We start from the raw sequence: 18204 nt of genomic DNA on the forward strand, positions 1-18204 counted from the left end.
GAGGGCGCCGGGGCCGACAGGGAGGAGCACAGCGCGGCATGGGAAAATCGTGTCGAAAGTGACAGCTCCTCTTTGACACTCGACCAGATCAACCACTTATTGGCATAAATAATTCATCACCAAATGAGGAGATTAACATTACCACTGCCGCAGCGTCGTGGGATGCCTTATGACATCCCATTTGACTCCTCTTGAAGAACACAGATTATTTTGTGGTTCCACTTAGGAAAAAGGTGCACCGAATTCAAAGCAGTCACATCGCCTGCGAGGGCATTGTGACTTTGCTTATGCATCAATCAATGCTTTTTATCTCTATGCAAAGTTATGTAGACAACACAAAGGATGGCTAAGACATAAAGCACAAAGGGCATTTCACTACAGATGTGTGTGAGTCCCAAATGTTTTCTGATACTGCGGAGAACTGCATGAATCCACAGAAGCAAATCAAACACCAGACTAGACCGTTGCTTGAGGTAGGCTTAAGACGTAATGCGTCTTTGATATTTTTTGGATGATTTGTATATCTCTTTAACTCATTTTTATGCTTACCTCAGGCAGATCCCTCTGATGTGTCTGTTACACATTCACTGTGAGCAAGAGCCAAACATTGATGAGAATACTTTATATTTTACTTGTGTTGTACAGCAATAAAGTGCAAGTATAACTGTGTAATACGTTTATATCTGTATAAAGCCAATGGTGTTTAAAAAAAAGAAAAAATCAATGTTTCCACTAGAATTAATGAGTTACACTAGGAAATTGTTTATAATGAGAGCTACCTGGATCAGTGGCCGACATAATGGCACCAAACAGGAGGCAATCAGTGAGGCAGAAGTCTCCATCTGCTGCTTGCCCCAACAGCACCATGAGTCTGGTGAAGCCGTAGACGCAGGCCCTGGGACAGAGGACAAACAGACAGAAGGACACACAGCGAGGTCATCGGGGAGCACCAGCCAGAGAAGTCCCATCAGTCATCCCTCTAACCGCAGCAGGGCTTCCCCCAGAGTAGTGTGGGTAATGGGGCCAGATGCTACCAGCAGGTGAGCTGACCCGTTTCCAGGCAGTGGCTGCTTAGTGCAGGTGACACACAAAGCTGTGAGCACCAAGGGTAGCATTACATTTGACCACGTTTACTGGAATATGTGTGCATATGGATCAACATGACCCTCCATGCTAATCTACACTCACTCAATCACTCACACACATACACATACACACACACACACACACACACACACACACACACACACACACATCATTTTATGACATAATAAAAGGACACCAGAATTATGAGTATGCGTGCTTGTGTACCACAGAATCACCCGAAAGACTAAAAACCATGCGGAAAGTTTGTGAAGGGCATTGTGATAGAAATAAAACAGAAGCAGTGATTGTATCTCCTCTGGGGCCTGGCAATAAAACAAATCTAAAATCTAATTGTCCCAGAATGCACCCCTGTATGCTCTCCCTTATGAAATTACGACACTAAGAGCAAAAACATGCAAACATGTTCATTCTGCATTCAACACGACAGTCCAGTTCTTGACTGGCAAACGATATGTGTGTAATCCTGTCACTGTGAAGCATCCCATAATAATCAGTATGCCAGCTTGTCCTCTGGAGAACCTTTCTGTCCATGGGCATAACTTGGTTACCATGGCGATGGCACACGACTTGTCCCCAAGGCCGGCATTTAAAGTAGTGCCCTCAGGTTAAGCATCTAAGCTGTCTTATTCATCTATCTCTAAGGGAGATTTGAAGTTGTGGTAATGTCGTACATTGTGTGTGTGTGTGTGTGTGTGTGTGTGTGTGTGTGTGTGTGTGTTGTGTGTATTGTGTGTATGTGTGTGTGTGTGTGGGAGAGATACAGCGGCAGTAAGAGACAGTGAGACAGGCGAACACAGAGAGAGATAGACAGAGAGAAAGAGAGGAAGTGGATGTACTTTGTCAGTTGAGTCATTAAGGTTCATTCACTCCCATGAGAATCTCTTTTCCCCATGGGATATGGCAGACTCACTAACAAGCAACAGGATTGGTCAGGTCTTCGCGTCGAAGAATGTACACGTGACCCAACATGTCAAACTGTGTCCTGACTCCCGGGGGAATCGAGGAGAGTTTGTCAAAGGTCGTTTGTCAAAGGTCGTTTCTGAGGAAGGACTAATGTATGGAAGAAAGAAGGAGGGAAGCGAGGAAAGACAACATCTTTTACGCCGGGTTTCAGCAGGCTGGAGAAGCCCAGAGGCCATAATATCTAGAGGGCATGAACCTTTCCCATGGATATAAAACATTATGAATCAGTTTACAACCAAATTATTACATGACGGTGGAAATAATGGCATGAGTAAACAAACGTCAACACATTAGTCTCTGTACAATCTAATAAAGTCCAACACAATCGAGGCCCTGCCATTTGGTATTTTTTACAAAACTCATAAAGCTACATTTTTTGTGTCAGAAATGTGTAAATTCAATCATGTTTATTATTGATGTCATAGTTAAAAGGTGTCGTTTTACTGAAATACATTAAGTCAAGTCATCTATAGTCTCTATCAAAAATTACATATTTGTCTGATGATACAATCTGTACAGCATATGACTTCTGACAGCATATTATTCAGGGTTTCTCTTTCTTAAAGGGGGCCCAGAATATTAGAGATAATATATCTAATTATACATATATATATATATATATATATATACATACATATATATATATATATATATATGTATGTATATATATATATATACATACATATATATACATACATATATATATATATATATACATACATATATATACATACATATATATATATATACATACATATATATACATACATATATATATACATATATATACATATATATATATATATATATATATATATATATATATATATATATATATATATATATATATATATATCAATAAGATGCTAGTACATCATCATCACTTACTGTGAAATCAAAGGGAAAGACATGCAATTTAATTGAGACCTCTAGTACAGTGAAGGCATCATATAGTTGACCTCATGGCAGAACAATGTTATTGGATTTCATTAGATTGTACGGGTGTGCCTAAAATATTGGCCACTGAGTGAAATGTGTGTGTGTGTGTGTGTTTTTAGTGAAAACCTTCAAAATGTCAGAAGAGGAAAAAAAAGATATATGACAATACAATTTCAATCCTTTGAAAGGGCTTCATACAATTGAAGACTGTTTTTCTGATCAAAGGGGATCCTGAAGTTATAACAGGAAAACAACAACTAGAGTTATGAGGTTTTCACACAGTCTGCAGCAAATTAATGCCACGGAAAACGACTGGAGTGCAGAGATCTCGATTTCCTCCAAAGTCTGAGAGTGCCACCTAGCGTTGTGAGGCCAGAATAGCAACCCAGTTCCATTCTACACACTAATGCGAAGCAGGTTTGAATTATTTGATAAGCTCCTGTGTGCTGTTGGTGCACACTACAAAAGTGTTCACAGCAGACATGTTGACTGATCATAATAGAAAAAGCACCGCTGTGATTAATAACCTTAATGATTGCTCTATTTCATGTTTCAGTTCCAGGGTCTTGCTATTGTGCATGCTGCCTCACCATCATGGCTCACTAGGAAACTTGAGCACAGCAGTAATTAATGATATAGGGTTACACGTGTGCTTTTGCTGCAGTGACAAAGGCACATTGTACCTCAATGCAGTGCACCCAGCAGATAGAGAAGCTACTCACAGCTGCAAAGAATCAGAGTTGATTGCAGATGTGACGACACAGCTTCTGAAGGGTCTTCATGAAATCTTTGTACAAGCAGTTTACCTCTTGGTACAAAATAACAAGTGACATTGTTTTTGTGTATTGTATGTTAACTGCAGAAAAATCATATTGTGACAATTAGTATTTAGTACATAACAATATTATTATTATTATTCCATTTTCTAGACTTTTAGTTTCTACAATCTTATATTACTTTTACTTAATGTCAGACACTGAATGCATGTGTCCCATTAATACAGGACTGCCTTGCTCTGTTGTTTCCATATGCTATATCTTTTATAAGTAAATTAGAACGGTATCATTGCCTTGGTCCAGACCTATGCACCCGCCCACTGATTTGCCTGGCATCATGACATGAAACAGCGGTTTCTCTATGAAAAAGTCGGTAAATAAGCGCAAAGGTAGGAGTAATGATTAACCAATCACAGGCAGGGGTGGGTCTAATGCCACTGTAAATACATAATAGATGCTGGGTCTATATATGGGACAATAACCTTGATATCTCTGAATCACTCAATGGCCTCTCTTTCAGCGTTACTACTGAATAATAGTTTGGAACTTGATATGACTCATATGATCAACTAATTCATTTTAACACATACTTCTCAATATCACCTGCTATTGTACGCTAGTTCTGTTCTCTTTTGACTCACTCGGCTCCATTCTTAAAACACTGGCACAAAGTTGGTGTTGTCATGGCAACGCTTCACCGAAATGCTACACACTGGCCGATTAATATAAATTAAACAATATAATTAATAATTTACTGTGGAGCTTTGTAAAAAGGACATTTTGTGACATCCATTATCTCAGCCATTCTCTTCTTTCTGTGCACCTTAACTATGTGTGTGTTCATGTATTTTTGATGTGTTCATTTGTGTGAATGAACAAACAAAATGCTTACCCTATAGTCACGCAGCTGATTGTGGTTCCCAAAATCGCAAAGGTCAACACAGATCCAAGATTCCCAATGAATCGTTTCTGGAACAGAAATTTGAATGACCACTGATCAGTAACATCAAACATGCAGGTCAATGCAACACGTTGAATTCCACGTCACCATCAGCAGCACACGCTGAGAGGCACACATAGAAAAGGAACAGTCTTTTGATGATGTCTTTTTCCCCGACACTGAGGCATGTCAGGACAGCAGTCTCACCTGATTAAGAGTGTAAGCTCCATGGAAGATGATGGGTGGCAGGAACAGATTGAAAAGGACCTCGGGATCAAAGGTCTCCTGTAAAAGACAGAGCTGTTGTGTTGGTGACTGACAGGGCTCCGTGGGGAGCGAGAGGACTCCGTTTACTGGATGTGACTGACTGACAGATATTACACACACGTTGTTCACTCCGGCAGCTCTGTTTTGCAGACAGGCAGCAGTTCTTTTTTCTCTTTGAATCCCAATGTCACAATGGTCTCCTGGTACCACGACAACCTTATCTGTCATTTCATTCTTTCCAAAAAAAATAAATGGGAATGCATATTGGTAATAGAAAAAAGTATGACACTCAAAGGTTATATTTGGTTATTTTTCCACCCATGAACATTGCAGTCGGAATAATGATAGGTACCACTACATAGAGTCAGCTACCATACAGAAGGCTCTAACCTGTCTATATACAAAAATCATCACATTGCAGCTTAACACCCCCCCCCCAAAAAAAAACATGAACGATGTTACTGAATGTTTAACTGCAATGTTAGGAAATGCTACAAATTCTTCTCAACAGCAATCTTTAAATCTTCAGTCGGGCCACTACTTAGAAGGTGCATTATTACATCAGCCCTATAATATAATGACTGTGTACTGCATTAGTATTCTGTTCAAGTGCCCTCACTCAGACTTCCTCAGCTGATTAAAGCAAAGCATAATACAAAGTGAGAAGTCTAACAGGTTGTGTAAGTGTTCACCACGGAGGCTCCCAAGTGTTCTTTAGGAAGGGGATAAGCAAGAACCATTAGTAAAGACGCACATGTTGAGACAATAGACGGATTAACATCAAACAAAATCCAAGCTGCCGATCGCAACAATCTACATTAGCTTCAACAAAACTGTCGCCGTAGTGCAATACATTTTTTTTTAACATACCGTGCACGTTTTTTGTCTGTTTTTCATCCCAGCCAATATCATGCAATATAAGCCGCCCAGAAAGGTAGCCTTTCATGTCCTTCATCCTTGAATTCATTTTATGTCTATTGTGGATACCTTCTGAGGATCAAACGGCAGTGATATTCAATTCAGATCAAACATGTTTTACTTTTCCCTGATTTCTACATCCCACAAGGTCTCATTACATTGCTCAAAATGAAGAAATTCCAGTTCAATTAAATTTCAGATGTGTGGTGATGATGCTTGCAGAGAAAATATTGAAGCAGCCGGAATAGCATGAATATTTGGACAAATGAAAATAGGCCTGTCTCTGTAAATGCCCTATTTCCATGAAGCATTGCATTTTGGGGACCATTTACACATGTGTGGAAGATTGCATTTTTAATCCTAATTTCTGATGCCGCAAAGCCCCCTATAGTTTGGAGTGACCATGCTTCCGCAGTAATTCACACTTGAAATGGTTGCCAGCGTTACAAATTGCTCCCATCTTTCTGCTACCATCACCCGGCTTAAAATAAATTACTTACTTGTGACTGCAATTACCCGCACAGCCCAATATATATGTATTTTTGCAGACTGTGCATGACAAATACAAAATGGCATAACAGAGACTAATACAGACACTGTAATCAATTATGCATATGCTAGTTTTATTCAAAGGACCACCTGCACCACAGAGTCTGGGATGGAGGTGTGTTGTATACACTAATTGCCTCTTCAGCTGAGCAGCACTAAATTTAATCAGACCACAAACTGTAATGCTCTACTCCCCAGAGGCACATAATGGACTCAGTAATGCAATGAAATTCTTATCTCTCTCTGCTAGGTCCCCATATGTATCAGGCTTAATAGCGTGAAGGCTACACAGAATGGTCTGACCGAAGTAATGGTCTTTGTGGTAGCCGCCGCTGGTTCGCTAATGAGACCCCAGCATTCAAAGGGGCCAAAGAATCCAAACCATTAGTGAAGAGTTACACTTGCCCTGGATGATTTGCAGGGTTCATGGGTCACTTACTCCCTTTCTCTCGGGTTGAAATATCGCTCTGGGATTGAGAAATACATTTTCAAACACACTCACTCCACATCCACTCATGCTAGTTCGCCAGAATCCCGTCTCACTTGGTGGTTCCTTTGATACGAGAGATCTCGCTGATAGCGCCGCCACAGTATGAAAGCAAGCCAGAAAACAGTAACATTACTTATGACAACCAGAGGCGCCTGTCAAAGCTTAGGCTCATCTACTTAGCCGTTATATTAGGGTCTCTGACTAATTCTTTCGCCACAAATAATTTATGTGAGAAGTTCGTGGCATTATTCCCGTTGCATCTCAGTGACAAAAAAAACAAAAAACTGTACTTTGATAAACTGTTTAACAATCCGCTTGTAGAATTAAAATGAGACCATCAGCATTTTAAAAAAAACATAAAGCTCCCTCCTGATTAAAAGTGAGAATCAGTATCAGAAATATTCTGCTGAGAATACATTTTTGACTGGATGTTTATTATTTTAGAAATATACAAGTATATTAAAAAACTAAGGTTATGATTAGAGTTTTCACATAAACCAATATACTGTTTACAACAGACTATATTACTTTACTATTTATGTTATATGTAAGTGTAACATGAAATAGCAAAGAGGTTCCATTTTATGCTTTCAACAGAAACAAAATAGATCTCTTAATTGTGAAAAATAATTTACAATTCAAACACAGTCCTGCCCAAACCTCGGTTTGAGTCAGCAAAGAACAACTGCTTATTAAACTCTCAGTGTCAAATCCTACTCAGTAGAGCATCTCTACTACATTCAGAAAACATAATTGATATACAGTTTGCTCGGCAGATTGTGATTTGGAATATTCATGGATTCATAGTTCACTCCGCACTCAAACAGATGGTAGATATTCACATCCATTACTGTGTTCTGTCCGTGTCACAGGTTGTGCTTTTCATCTTCATCTAAGAGGGAAAAGCTGCATTGCCTGTTCCCGAACTATCTCACATCTTTCCTGCAATGCAGAGCAATCCAGCACCAATAAAATGTGTCTCTCATTATGAGAGTGTCGCAAGTAAACCACACAGAATGTTCTCAGAGGAACCCAAATAAAAAAAAAGGGTTTTGTAATTGTATTCACGATATATGTTTGCAGTTGTTGGCGGGAACAAACTCATAAGAAAGTGTTCGTATAAAGCCTTTTTTGTTCACTGATCAGACTTTGTGTTGCTTTTTCTACTCTACAAGAGCATTTCTGGCTGAGGAAGTACAAAAGGCCCAGGATCCCTGCCCACGAGCAATATCCAGGGAAAATGTGTGTTAATATTTCAAAAGGATTAACCCGCGGAAAGCACGTGGACCTGACGGCATCCATGGTCAAGCTCTCAAGGTGTGTGCAGATCAACTGGCAGATGTCCTCACAGACATGTTCAACCTCTCACAGCTCCAGTCTGTAGTCCCCACATGTTTCCACCATTGTTCTTGTTCCAAAAAGACCAAAGCTCTCTGCCTCGACGACTGACGCACAGTAGCACCCACCTCCATCATTATGAAGTGCTAAAGTGGGATGAAGGTTTTGACTAAACCGCCATCCCTGACTCACTGGACCCACTTCACTTTGCGGCTAAAATAGATCTACGGACGACTCCATCACCCTAGCCCTCCGCACTGCCAACTTCCACCTGGACCAGAGAAACACTCATGTTCATTGACGACAATAGTTCACCATTTAACACCATTGTGCCCTCCAAAAGTGTCATCAAACGCAGAGACGTGGGGTTCAACACCACCCTCCGTGACTGGATCCTGAGCTTTTAATGGGCAAACCCCAGGCGGTGCAAGTACAGGCACCACCACATCCTCCATCCACCCTGACTCTCAGCACTGGAGCCCCTCAGGGCTGCATGCTTAGCCCTTCCCTGTATTCCCTGTTCATGCATGACTGCGTCGCCATTCACAGCTCCAACGACATCATTAAGTTTGCTAACGACGCGACCACCATCGTGTCCAGCAGCGACGAGACAGCCCACAGAGAGGTCAGAGCCCTCGTATTGTAGTGTTTCGACAACAACCTCCACCTCAATGTCTAAACTAAGGAGCTGGTTGTGGACAAGAAGCCACATAGAGGACCATCAATAGAACTACGGTGGAAAGTGTCAGTAGCTTCCTGTTCCTCATCAGTGAAGACCTGACCACACAAACGTCATGAAAAAGACAGCGGCTCTTCTTACTCCCGACACTAAAATAACATTGTTTTGCCCTATTTCTCTCTATACCGTCACTCTCTTGCTTCCCTAATTAAAAAAAGGCTATGCAAGTAATTTACAAGAAAACCAAGCACCTTTAATACAATTTTTTCAATATATGAAACTACATCAGAGGAACAGAAAGCCTCCTGTATGGTGCAATTTGTTTTCACATGTTCTCTATGCAAAATGCATGAGGCACCTTTTTAAAGTCAATGTTTTATTAACAGGTCGTTTCACTTTCCATTAGAGGCTATGTTGTGTCACAACCTGCACCACCTATCTACATCAATAATTCACTGTTTTAACATGTATTGGAAGTGCAAGTCAAATGAAATTGCCATAATACCATATGAGGGGTTGAGACCGGTGGGCACCGTTGGTTGACTCTCCCAAAGTGTGACGTGCCGTTGATTGTCAAAAGGTGAGGCGTGCTGTTAAGACCACCACAAGTGCAAACAGTTTCCATATTGTCTCCCCGGTCCAATGGCAAGCATCTCACTAGCAGCCCCACAAGCATACCTGCAGAAGAGAAACCACAAGGAAAGACAAAGCTGCAGTTATGAAACATATGTAACACATGTACTAAAAACTAAAAGCAAATACATCATAATGCAGCTACTGTAGTGCTAAAACAATATGAAAGAGAACTGTGTAATGCAATGTGAATCAGGTATAGGCTACTGCTTACTGGTGAGCCTTTAATAGTTTATGGTATGGAGCAAATTATTGTTTTGGTGTAAATTAAAAAGGTTGAGTCCAATGTCATAATGTCAAATAACCAGTCAGTAGTGTATCATATACTTTATCAATGTTCGTATCATTAATTTGTCTGTGAACAATGTAAACTCACTCGCATTCAGTGGTTGTTGTGTTAATTCAACTTTGGCCTTTGTAAAGATACATTATTAAAACAATTGTGTCAGGAGGCAAATTAGAGAATGAGACCAATGCATTTCTACTAAGGCCCACAATCCAATTGTACCCTAAACTGACTTTATATTATGACCATTCTGATTTATAATTTAAGATGTGAGTTCAGGAAGTGGTGATAAATAACGGCTTCCGTGAACTCACCTCTAAATTGGCAAATCAGCACAGGCTACTTACCATAAAACATTGCGCCTCCAGTTTCAGTTATAAGTCTATATTTAAACTGTTTTAACTTCCACACACTGAGAATGGTAACAAGAGCCACGCCAACAACTCCGAGTATCAACATTGCACTGTCTTGTTTTTGCGTGGCCGTGCCCGACATCTTCAAAGCCAAGGGCGAACTTTTCGGAAACAACTGTTTCACTTGTGATTCAATTTAGCAGCAGCAACATCCGTATCAGCAGCGCTCGAGAGCTCGCGCTGCGTTCAGTGCTGCTTCGTAATTTTAAACTTCCATTTATATACGAAGTGAAATACCCCTTTAACGTTTTGTCCAATTGAAGGAAAACTACTAAATGTATTAAGCAGTAAAGATATTTATGTGAGCGTGTGTGTTTTACTAATCAAGAGATACTTTGCTGTTTTGCTGAAGTGGCAATGCAACAAATGTGTATGAGACGTGCGTGCAAGTTAAATGCAAGAGCACTGACACATTACATCTGGACATGGTCTAGTTACCATTGTTTTAGAAAGCCAAATTACAGTCTGTCAGCGATGCAAAAACGAGATAGATCCCATTTTCCGACTGACACGACTCATGGCGTCTTCTTTGAGGTTTATTGGCGGTTGGCCAATAAACCTCATGGCATTAAATCTCTACTACGCTTTCAAATAATTACAATATTTCCCAAAGCACGTCAACGCCCCATACTTTGGATGTCCGCCTCTGATTTTCCAGCAGGTGGCAGTAAATTCAAATGGTTGAATTAGACACACTAGTCCTATTACACATGCAGTTGATGGTGTGGACAAGTCCAACTTTCCATTATGTTGTCTGAAAATCAAGGGGCTGTTTTTCTATTTATATGAAGCTGGCTTCACAATCCAATTAAATATTAATGACAAGTCATCCCCTTTGCCTTGATTACGTTATTTTTGCAAGATGATCTCGTCATAATCAGGGTTGTAGTGTAATTCTGACACCTCTGATCCCGGTTCAGTTACGGCCACATGCCTCCAATGCTTTATTCCACTAAAGTACTCCACTATGACTGCAGTATGCCTGTCATTTTTCGTACATAATCTCTTTCTATGAACTGCACTATTGTATGTTGTTCTTTAAATTAATCTACCACTTTGTGTTTTTATTCTGATCCCATGCATTTGTGTTGCAAAGTTTATTATTAGCTTATGTGACTGCCTTCCGCCAAATGTCGCTTTTAGACTGTAGGCGGCACGAAGAAAGAACAAAATAAATAGCAATTCGGGCAAACTTTGCACTGGGGGCGGTATTCCAGACAAGCCAATATTAGAATACTCGCTTAGCAACCGCTGCCGTAAACGGAGAGCGGGTGTCGTAAAGGGCAAAGAGGCTGGTGTTGAAAAGACTCGATACAGAACCCATTGTGGTGTTGGAGAGGAGTGAGTCGCTGCCCGAGAGGAGAAGAAAAGAAGGCAATTCCGTGGCCACAAAGGGACTCGCGATAAGGGGACGGACGTGCACCCACAACGCAGATATCGGGGTCTTTTTTCTGAGGAGGACCACGTCGCCCGGTCGGAAAGATCCGGTGTACGAAGAGTTAAGACTCGACATCCCAACTGTTTATTCCAGCAGCTAGCAGGCTAGCTGGCTCGATACCCAGGAGCTAGACACGGGGAGCCCGTGTGAGAGTTTGCCTGATAAAGCGCTCTCCGTCGGGCTTTGAAGAAGCTGTTTTGCGCCTCTCTCACATCGTCGGCGGGGATTTTTTTAAAGTATGCGTCGCCGCAGGCAGCTGCAACTTTAAAGACTGGTATCAACTGAGCGTTACACTACTACTACGGACCCAGAGAGAGGGGAAAAGTCACACAGGTTTGTTTCACTGTTTCTTCTCCTCGTTGCAAACCGCCTTCACGTTGAAATAAGCCCCCCTTTTTTTAATAGTGTGAATTGGCCCTAATGTGAATTTGTTCAACCTCGACTCGAGTAATTGACTAATAAAGCGTAAACTGTCATTTATGGTGTTTTTTTCCAGCATGTAGCCTTCAAACGCGAGAGCGTGCTCCACACTCGGAGCGTCACTGTTGCTAACGTTACCTCAGGACTGATGAGATGATAACACAAGACAGGACAGTGTTTTTTGTCTGTTTGTAGGGAGAAAACAATGTTATCAGATGCCCGACATGCTCGTGATGTGATTTGGTGACAACAGAAACTATCTTTGGCATCTCGGCGTCACGTTACCTGCCATGCAATTAGTCGCCTTATCTTTTTTTTGCCAGCTTTTTTCCTTTACTTGTGTCCACCACTGGTACCTAAACGCAACTTAATGACGACTACACAACAAAATAATAATAATAATAATCGTGTGTGTGTGCAGAACATGTATTATAGCAACAATAAGGGACGAAATAAGAAGATATTTGATTGACTTGAGGCAACATTAACATAATATATAGGTTATATTTATTCAACAAAACATGTATTTACTAAGCACTGCAATTGGATACTCCAGTGAATGTACCTCCACATGTCTCCCATTTGGATTGATATATACATACACACAATATATTTGTATTGTCTGTGTGAGCAAACAGCAGGTTAGGACATTTGCTTGTCAGGTAGAAAGGCTAAGCCGTTGAAAATAATGGTGCTAATTGCAGTCCTGGCTCAGTTGACATGCCCATGAGATTTCTGCGATTGCACGCTCTTTGCAAACTTCTGACCTTGATTTCTCCCAAGAAAAATACATGATTACAAACAGTGCTACTGTTTGGTTCAGACAAAGTCTATGATAAGTCCTTTCAGATTTTCTCTTTACTGTCCAACGAATAGAGTGGGCTGCTTGGAACAATTTATTTTTTGTCATAACGGGCGGCAAATTGTGGAGTCTTTCTGGCAAGGTTGGTCAAGGGAAGTATGAAAATGGAGCAATTTGAAACACTTCAGACTTTCGGCTGGTAGTTGATTTGAATGTTTCTCAGTGCTCTGCAGGGAGCGGTATATTCTAGTTTTTGACCTTCAAACTCACCAAATCTAACTTGGATAAAGCAATTTCTACAATACTAGGAGCTACATTAGGAGTGACCTCAAATGAAATAATAAATGTATGTCAGGTCATCAATTTTATCTCCCTCCTCTCTCCAAACACATTTCCCATTTGTTTAAAACTAAAGCTTGTTTTGACAGCTTGTCTTAATCAGTCCAAGTGTCTCTTCAATTAAACGACATGTTTGTTTTTGCAATGGAATTAACATGATATTTAAATGTGACAACTTGTCAAACTCCTCCAGAACGATGCTGTGAAAATCTGCAGCTGTTTTAATGTAAACCAAAACAAACATCTTTATCAGTTGGAAGAATCCAGAGCAAGTCTTCCCATTTCAAGTGCGTCAGTTAGGCGCAAAGCGGATACCATTGGTATTCCTAATAAAAACCTCTACCGTTTGGTTTTGGCCAGAGAAGAATGGACTAATGTTCATATGGGGATTCTGCTAATTTATGCTTACATTCCGGGGACTAAATGTTCCATAGGTGGGCGAATGGTGCGATCATTTGTATCTATCCATCACCGTCCATGTGTTTGCTGTACTGAAGCATTCCGGTGGTGTCTGGGTGTTTTTTTTTTTTTTTTTTTGTGTGTGTGGATCAAACATTATTGACTCCCTCGGTCGATAACCTTGGCAACAGTAGTTCCTCTATCCAGCTCGAGCCGCACATTTCAATGGAAAGGGGGATGAGAGGGGGGGCTTTTTCCCGAGCTTTGAGTTGGGTTTGGTGGAAACACCGGCGTACTCGGTGGGTAGAGTTTGTGTATTAGTTTGCATCCATTCAGAGATGGAGGACTGCTAATCTGTATTCTTGTGGTCTCTTTCCATTCATCACATTACAAGAGCAATAACTCAGTTCCTCTCACCTTGATGTCCATTAGCTATGCATTAGTGATATCTTTTGCTCTGTATTTCTCCTTTTTTTTATTTTTTTTTTTACTCCAACCCGATCCACCAGCCAGTCCTTTTTCAACACTTTGTCTTTTGCACTCTGTTTTGCACATCCAGTGGAATTAATCAAGCATGTGTGTGTGGCTTGACTTCATTATATCCTAATGAAGTTTAGCCTCAGGTGCAGTGAAGGAAATGGGTTAGCCCGAGAGTAGCCTTGCCCTCGTATACCTTTATCTGAAACCAGTTTTACACAATGAGCTGTGGAAAAGATTATTCATGGCAGAAATTTTCCTTTTCAACCCCTTATTTCTTCTCTGGGTTATTCCTGACAAAATCTAAGTTTGAATAAAAGTTAAAATATTAGGATATTGCAATTTTATCTTCCTCTGTCGCGACCTTTGTCATTCTGTTTTAAGCCAACATGGGGCCTATTGCTTCATCTTGTGCCTTCTCTGTCTCAGTAATGAGCCATTTTGCGGCTCTTAACATCTGCCAAACTTGGAACATTTTGAATGCGAGACTCATCTCCCATGCATGAGGAGTCAGGCATCCTTTGATTTGCCCTCTTTTCTTTGCCTCTTTCGAAGCGCTCTTTCGAAGCGCTCACCGCAGTACTTTGTAGACTGAGTACGTGAAAAAACTTTCTTACCCCAGATTTGGCAGTGGCTCTGTGTGATGAGAGGTAATTTTGGTGCTTACTCTAAACAAGGTTTTCCTCCTGGTGCTGTGCATCCCTCCTCCTCGCAGAGTGCAGAAGGAGCAGAGGCACCATGGCGGGGAAGCGGAGGAGGGGTAATTTAAAACACAAGTTTTTCTGTGGGCACAATGAGGTTTGTCCCGAAGCAAACACTGCTTTACATTTCACTGCCCGTCTATTCCGGTGGGTAACATCTGTGTTGGACTACAAAGCATCTGGCTTCAATTTAGAGCTTTAAGTGAACTTTGACCTTGTCAAATACCTGTATAGGCAACCAAGAGCTCTGCCTTCCTCTCTGCTGCCTGTCTGGTTGGATAACTATCAGCTTTGGGATGGCATGCAGCAATAGACAGTGCGGTAGTTAAATAGTGATGGCTCTGCAGGTGTAAAATGAATAAAAAATAAAAGCCATCTCGTCAGGTAATCGCCAGGGAAAAATATCCTCGTCCTAAATGTCCATTCATCTCTCCAATAAAGCTGACTGTTTTGGTCTTATTCACTCTATTACTCTGTGTAGAAGCAGCAGCAGGCTATTAAAGAGTATAATCTAGTAGCATCTTAATTCTTATACTCGCCTGCCTCATGCTAAACAAAAGTGCAGGATCAAGGATAAGCCATCGGTGGCACCTTCGTGCAATTCATTGTCAATATTTTAAGCATTTCCACACCGTGGCTGTCTCTCATTAACAAACGAAATGCAGTGTTTGGCTTATCCTGTACATTTCAGCAATTAGTACGATCATTGACATAATCCAGGTAACGCTCCAAAGGTAATTGTGGCCTAAAGCTTTGTCTGAAGAGGAAGCCATGTCTCCTCCCTGTGTCAGCCGGCCAGCTCGTGCATCTCATTACTCCGGCGTGTCCGGGTCCTGTTCGGGGGCTTGTTCCAGCCCGCCCTGGCTCTCGGCTGCTTTCGCTTTTAGGATGAAGAGGGTGATCATCTTCTAGGCCTGGCGGAGGTTATGTTTTGTCCTCTTTGAGCCGTATGCTGATCCTAGTTAAATCTCCTATCTGCACTCAAATCTTGCAGCCCCGTCTGTGCTGAGACTGCCTCTGTTAGATGCTAAATGGCACTTGAATTGAGATCTTATAGCAATGGGATATTCAGTTTTCCCCCTCTAGCAATCAGCTTCCCCTCGCTCCCTGTAGTAGGAGGCATGAGGCACACATCCTTTTGGCTCCTATTGAAGTTGTTGTTTTTGGGGGGTTCTTCATACAGACTTTTGTTTCTTTATTTACCATCTCCCAATCCATCTTCCTTTCCCAATCTAAAATGAATATCTTGCAGGATTTGAATTAATTTTTCACATTAATAAATTAGTTTGTTGGCAGCCTTCCTAGCTCTTTCTGAGTGGATGGGGCTGAGAGGTTATTGTTCATTTATCACACTGGAGGCACTTTGTTGAAGTCGGCTTGATGTGGATGTTCAGTTTCTTTATTTAGTTTGCCCAATGAAATGCTGTTTCAGACTAAATAAATAACCATTTATCTTTTTGTACATGTCTTGCTTGTAAGATTAATGGTGTTTTCTCATCGATTAACTTCCAAACTCTAAAATGACCATCATTGTGCTCTTCCTTTATGAATGAATGAATAAATAAATAAATGCCGACCCATGTCTTGACACATTACCATTAAGATTTACTGCAGCTACTTGGTTTAAAAAGGATTTCAGAGCTTTGAGTTAAAAGATGTAAAGTAACTCATTATCCCTGCCTTACTTTTGGTACAGCGAAGAAAAGCATATGTTCATCTTTGAGTCACACTGCTTGACTTTTAGATTTGTGGTGAGAAAAGAAGAAAACATTGCATGAATCATATTTTTCTCTTCCTAAAAATGTATGCAGTGCAGCCGTCTGTAGTTCCCCTTTTTGGGGATATGGTCTATTTTTACACGAGTGATGTTGGCCTGATCTGCTCGGCGTATTTTCAGACAGAGGTGTGAGGTAAGAACTAGTGTATTCAGCTTCTTATCTGACACTCCGCAGCCGCACATCACTCTCGGCCCCGAGCCCCCGTGTCTTTCCGGATCTCAGCCACTTCGATCTGAAAGCGAACCGCGAGAGGAACCCATCGACACGCACACTAATCGCACTAGTGTGCACGCTTGTTCGCCATGCCCTCTCAAGTCAGCTGTCGTAATGGGCATGTCCTAATGAGCTCTAATTGAGGATTGCTAATTTGCATGGCCCGTGTCATTGTCTTTCTTAAAGCGACTTATAAGACTTACAAGACTCATTGCTAAAAAGCTGATTGAGGGGTCTAACATGGCGCCATCGCGGGCAGGCTAAGTGGGGGCGGGCTTGAGAGGTTTCTTGGAGCATCCTTCTTGTACTGTGAATCCAGATTGTTGTCTCTTTTTCTCCCATGCTCAGTTCTCAGCATTCCCTCTTCTGCTGACATCGATATGCCTAATAGACATATTCACAGATTCTTTCACCCCCTCAACCACAGACGTTATTTTAGTGACACCAGCCATTTTCAAAGAAACCACTTCAAAGCTTGATAAAAAACGAAGCAGGGCAACTCTGATCAAAGGTTAAACTATACGCAGCGTGAGTCTTCACAATGCAAAGTGAGATTTCTCCATTTGAAGTGAGAAGGAAAAAAAATTAAAGATTTCTGAGCTCGGTGTAACTATTGCGGTATGCAGCCGCCGTGTTGTTTTGCTGTGCATCGAAAGGAAAAGTGACGGATACGTCTGTCGCGGCAGAGGAAGGTCCTCCGAGGAGTCATCCTGGCAGTGCAGCACATTTTATTTATACTAGGAGGGGATGTTGTACATTCCCTCTTAATTTGATCATTGACACTTTATTTTTCCCTTTCCCGTACTTTTATTTATCTTTTTTCTTTTTATATTGGAGTATACGTAGTATACAATAATTCCCCAAAGAGAACGTGCTCAAACAGACACAGGCAGTTAGGTACAGGCATATTTCACATGCCGGTGAAAGTGTTTGTTGTTAGTTTTATCAGGGTTATCACATCTGAGGACTTTGGTGTTCAAGTTGCAGGTCCAGCAGAAAAAAAGATTTGATAAACCGTTTTCATTTGGTGGCCGTGTTTTCCGTTTTTGTGAAATGTAGCTTTTTCATTTTCCCTGCTGTAATGAGTTCCCCTCTCTCTTTGCTTGATTTCAGGCCTGCTGGCTCGAGGTTGCACACAAACACCAAGAAGAGGGAACATGACTCACTGGCCTCTACCGGAGACCGGCACGGGGCAGCTGTGCCAACCTCGCCCCTGCCTGCCGCTTTAGAAGCTACCCCGGTACATCATGACGGAGAGGCATTGAGGTTTGCTCCCCGACGATCGTCTCAATACCTCTCCTCCTCCCCAATCCCTCAACAACCCCCGCCTCGTCCCCAT

At 41.4% G+C, this 18204-nt stretch overlaps 1 protein-coding gene across 1 annotated transcript in view; it reads right to left on the reverse strand.

Annotated features, from left to right (window-relative positions):
- LOC306750775 (sodium/hydrogen exchanger 9-like) overlaps positions 1 to 10380 on the reverse strand; it is a gene marked incomplete at both ends in the record, with an annotated part of 51430 nt that extends 41050 nt beyond the window's left edge. The window contains 5 exons of the mRNA XM_079234249.1: positions 780 to 895; positions 4678 to 4754; positions 4933 to 5010; positions 9583 to 9644; positions 10233 to 10380. Of these exons, the coding sequence (XP_079090375.1) occupies positions 780 to 895; positions 4678 to 4754; positions 4933 to 5010; positions 9583 to 9644; positions 10233 to 10380 (481 nt within the window). The remainder of the gene's footprint in view (positions 1 to 779; positions 896 to 4677; positions 4755 to 4932; positions 5011 to 9582; positions 9645 to 10232) is intronic.
- Between the last annotated feature and the right edge of the window lie 7824 nt (positions 10381 to 18204).

Source organism: Taurulus bubalis (genome assembly GCF_910589615.1).
Source record: "Taurulus bubalis genome assembly, chromosome: 18".
NCBI classification, from domain to species: domain Eukaryota; kingdom Metazoa; phylum Chordata; class Actinopteri; order Perciformes; family Cottidae; genus Taurulus; species Taurulus bubalis.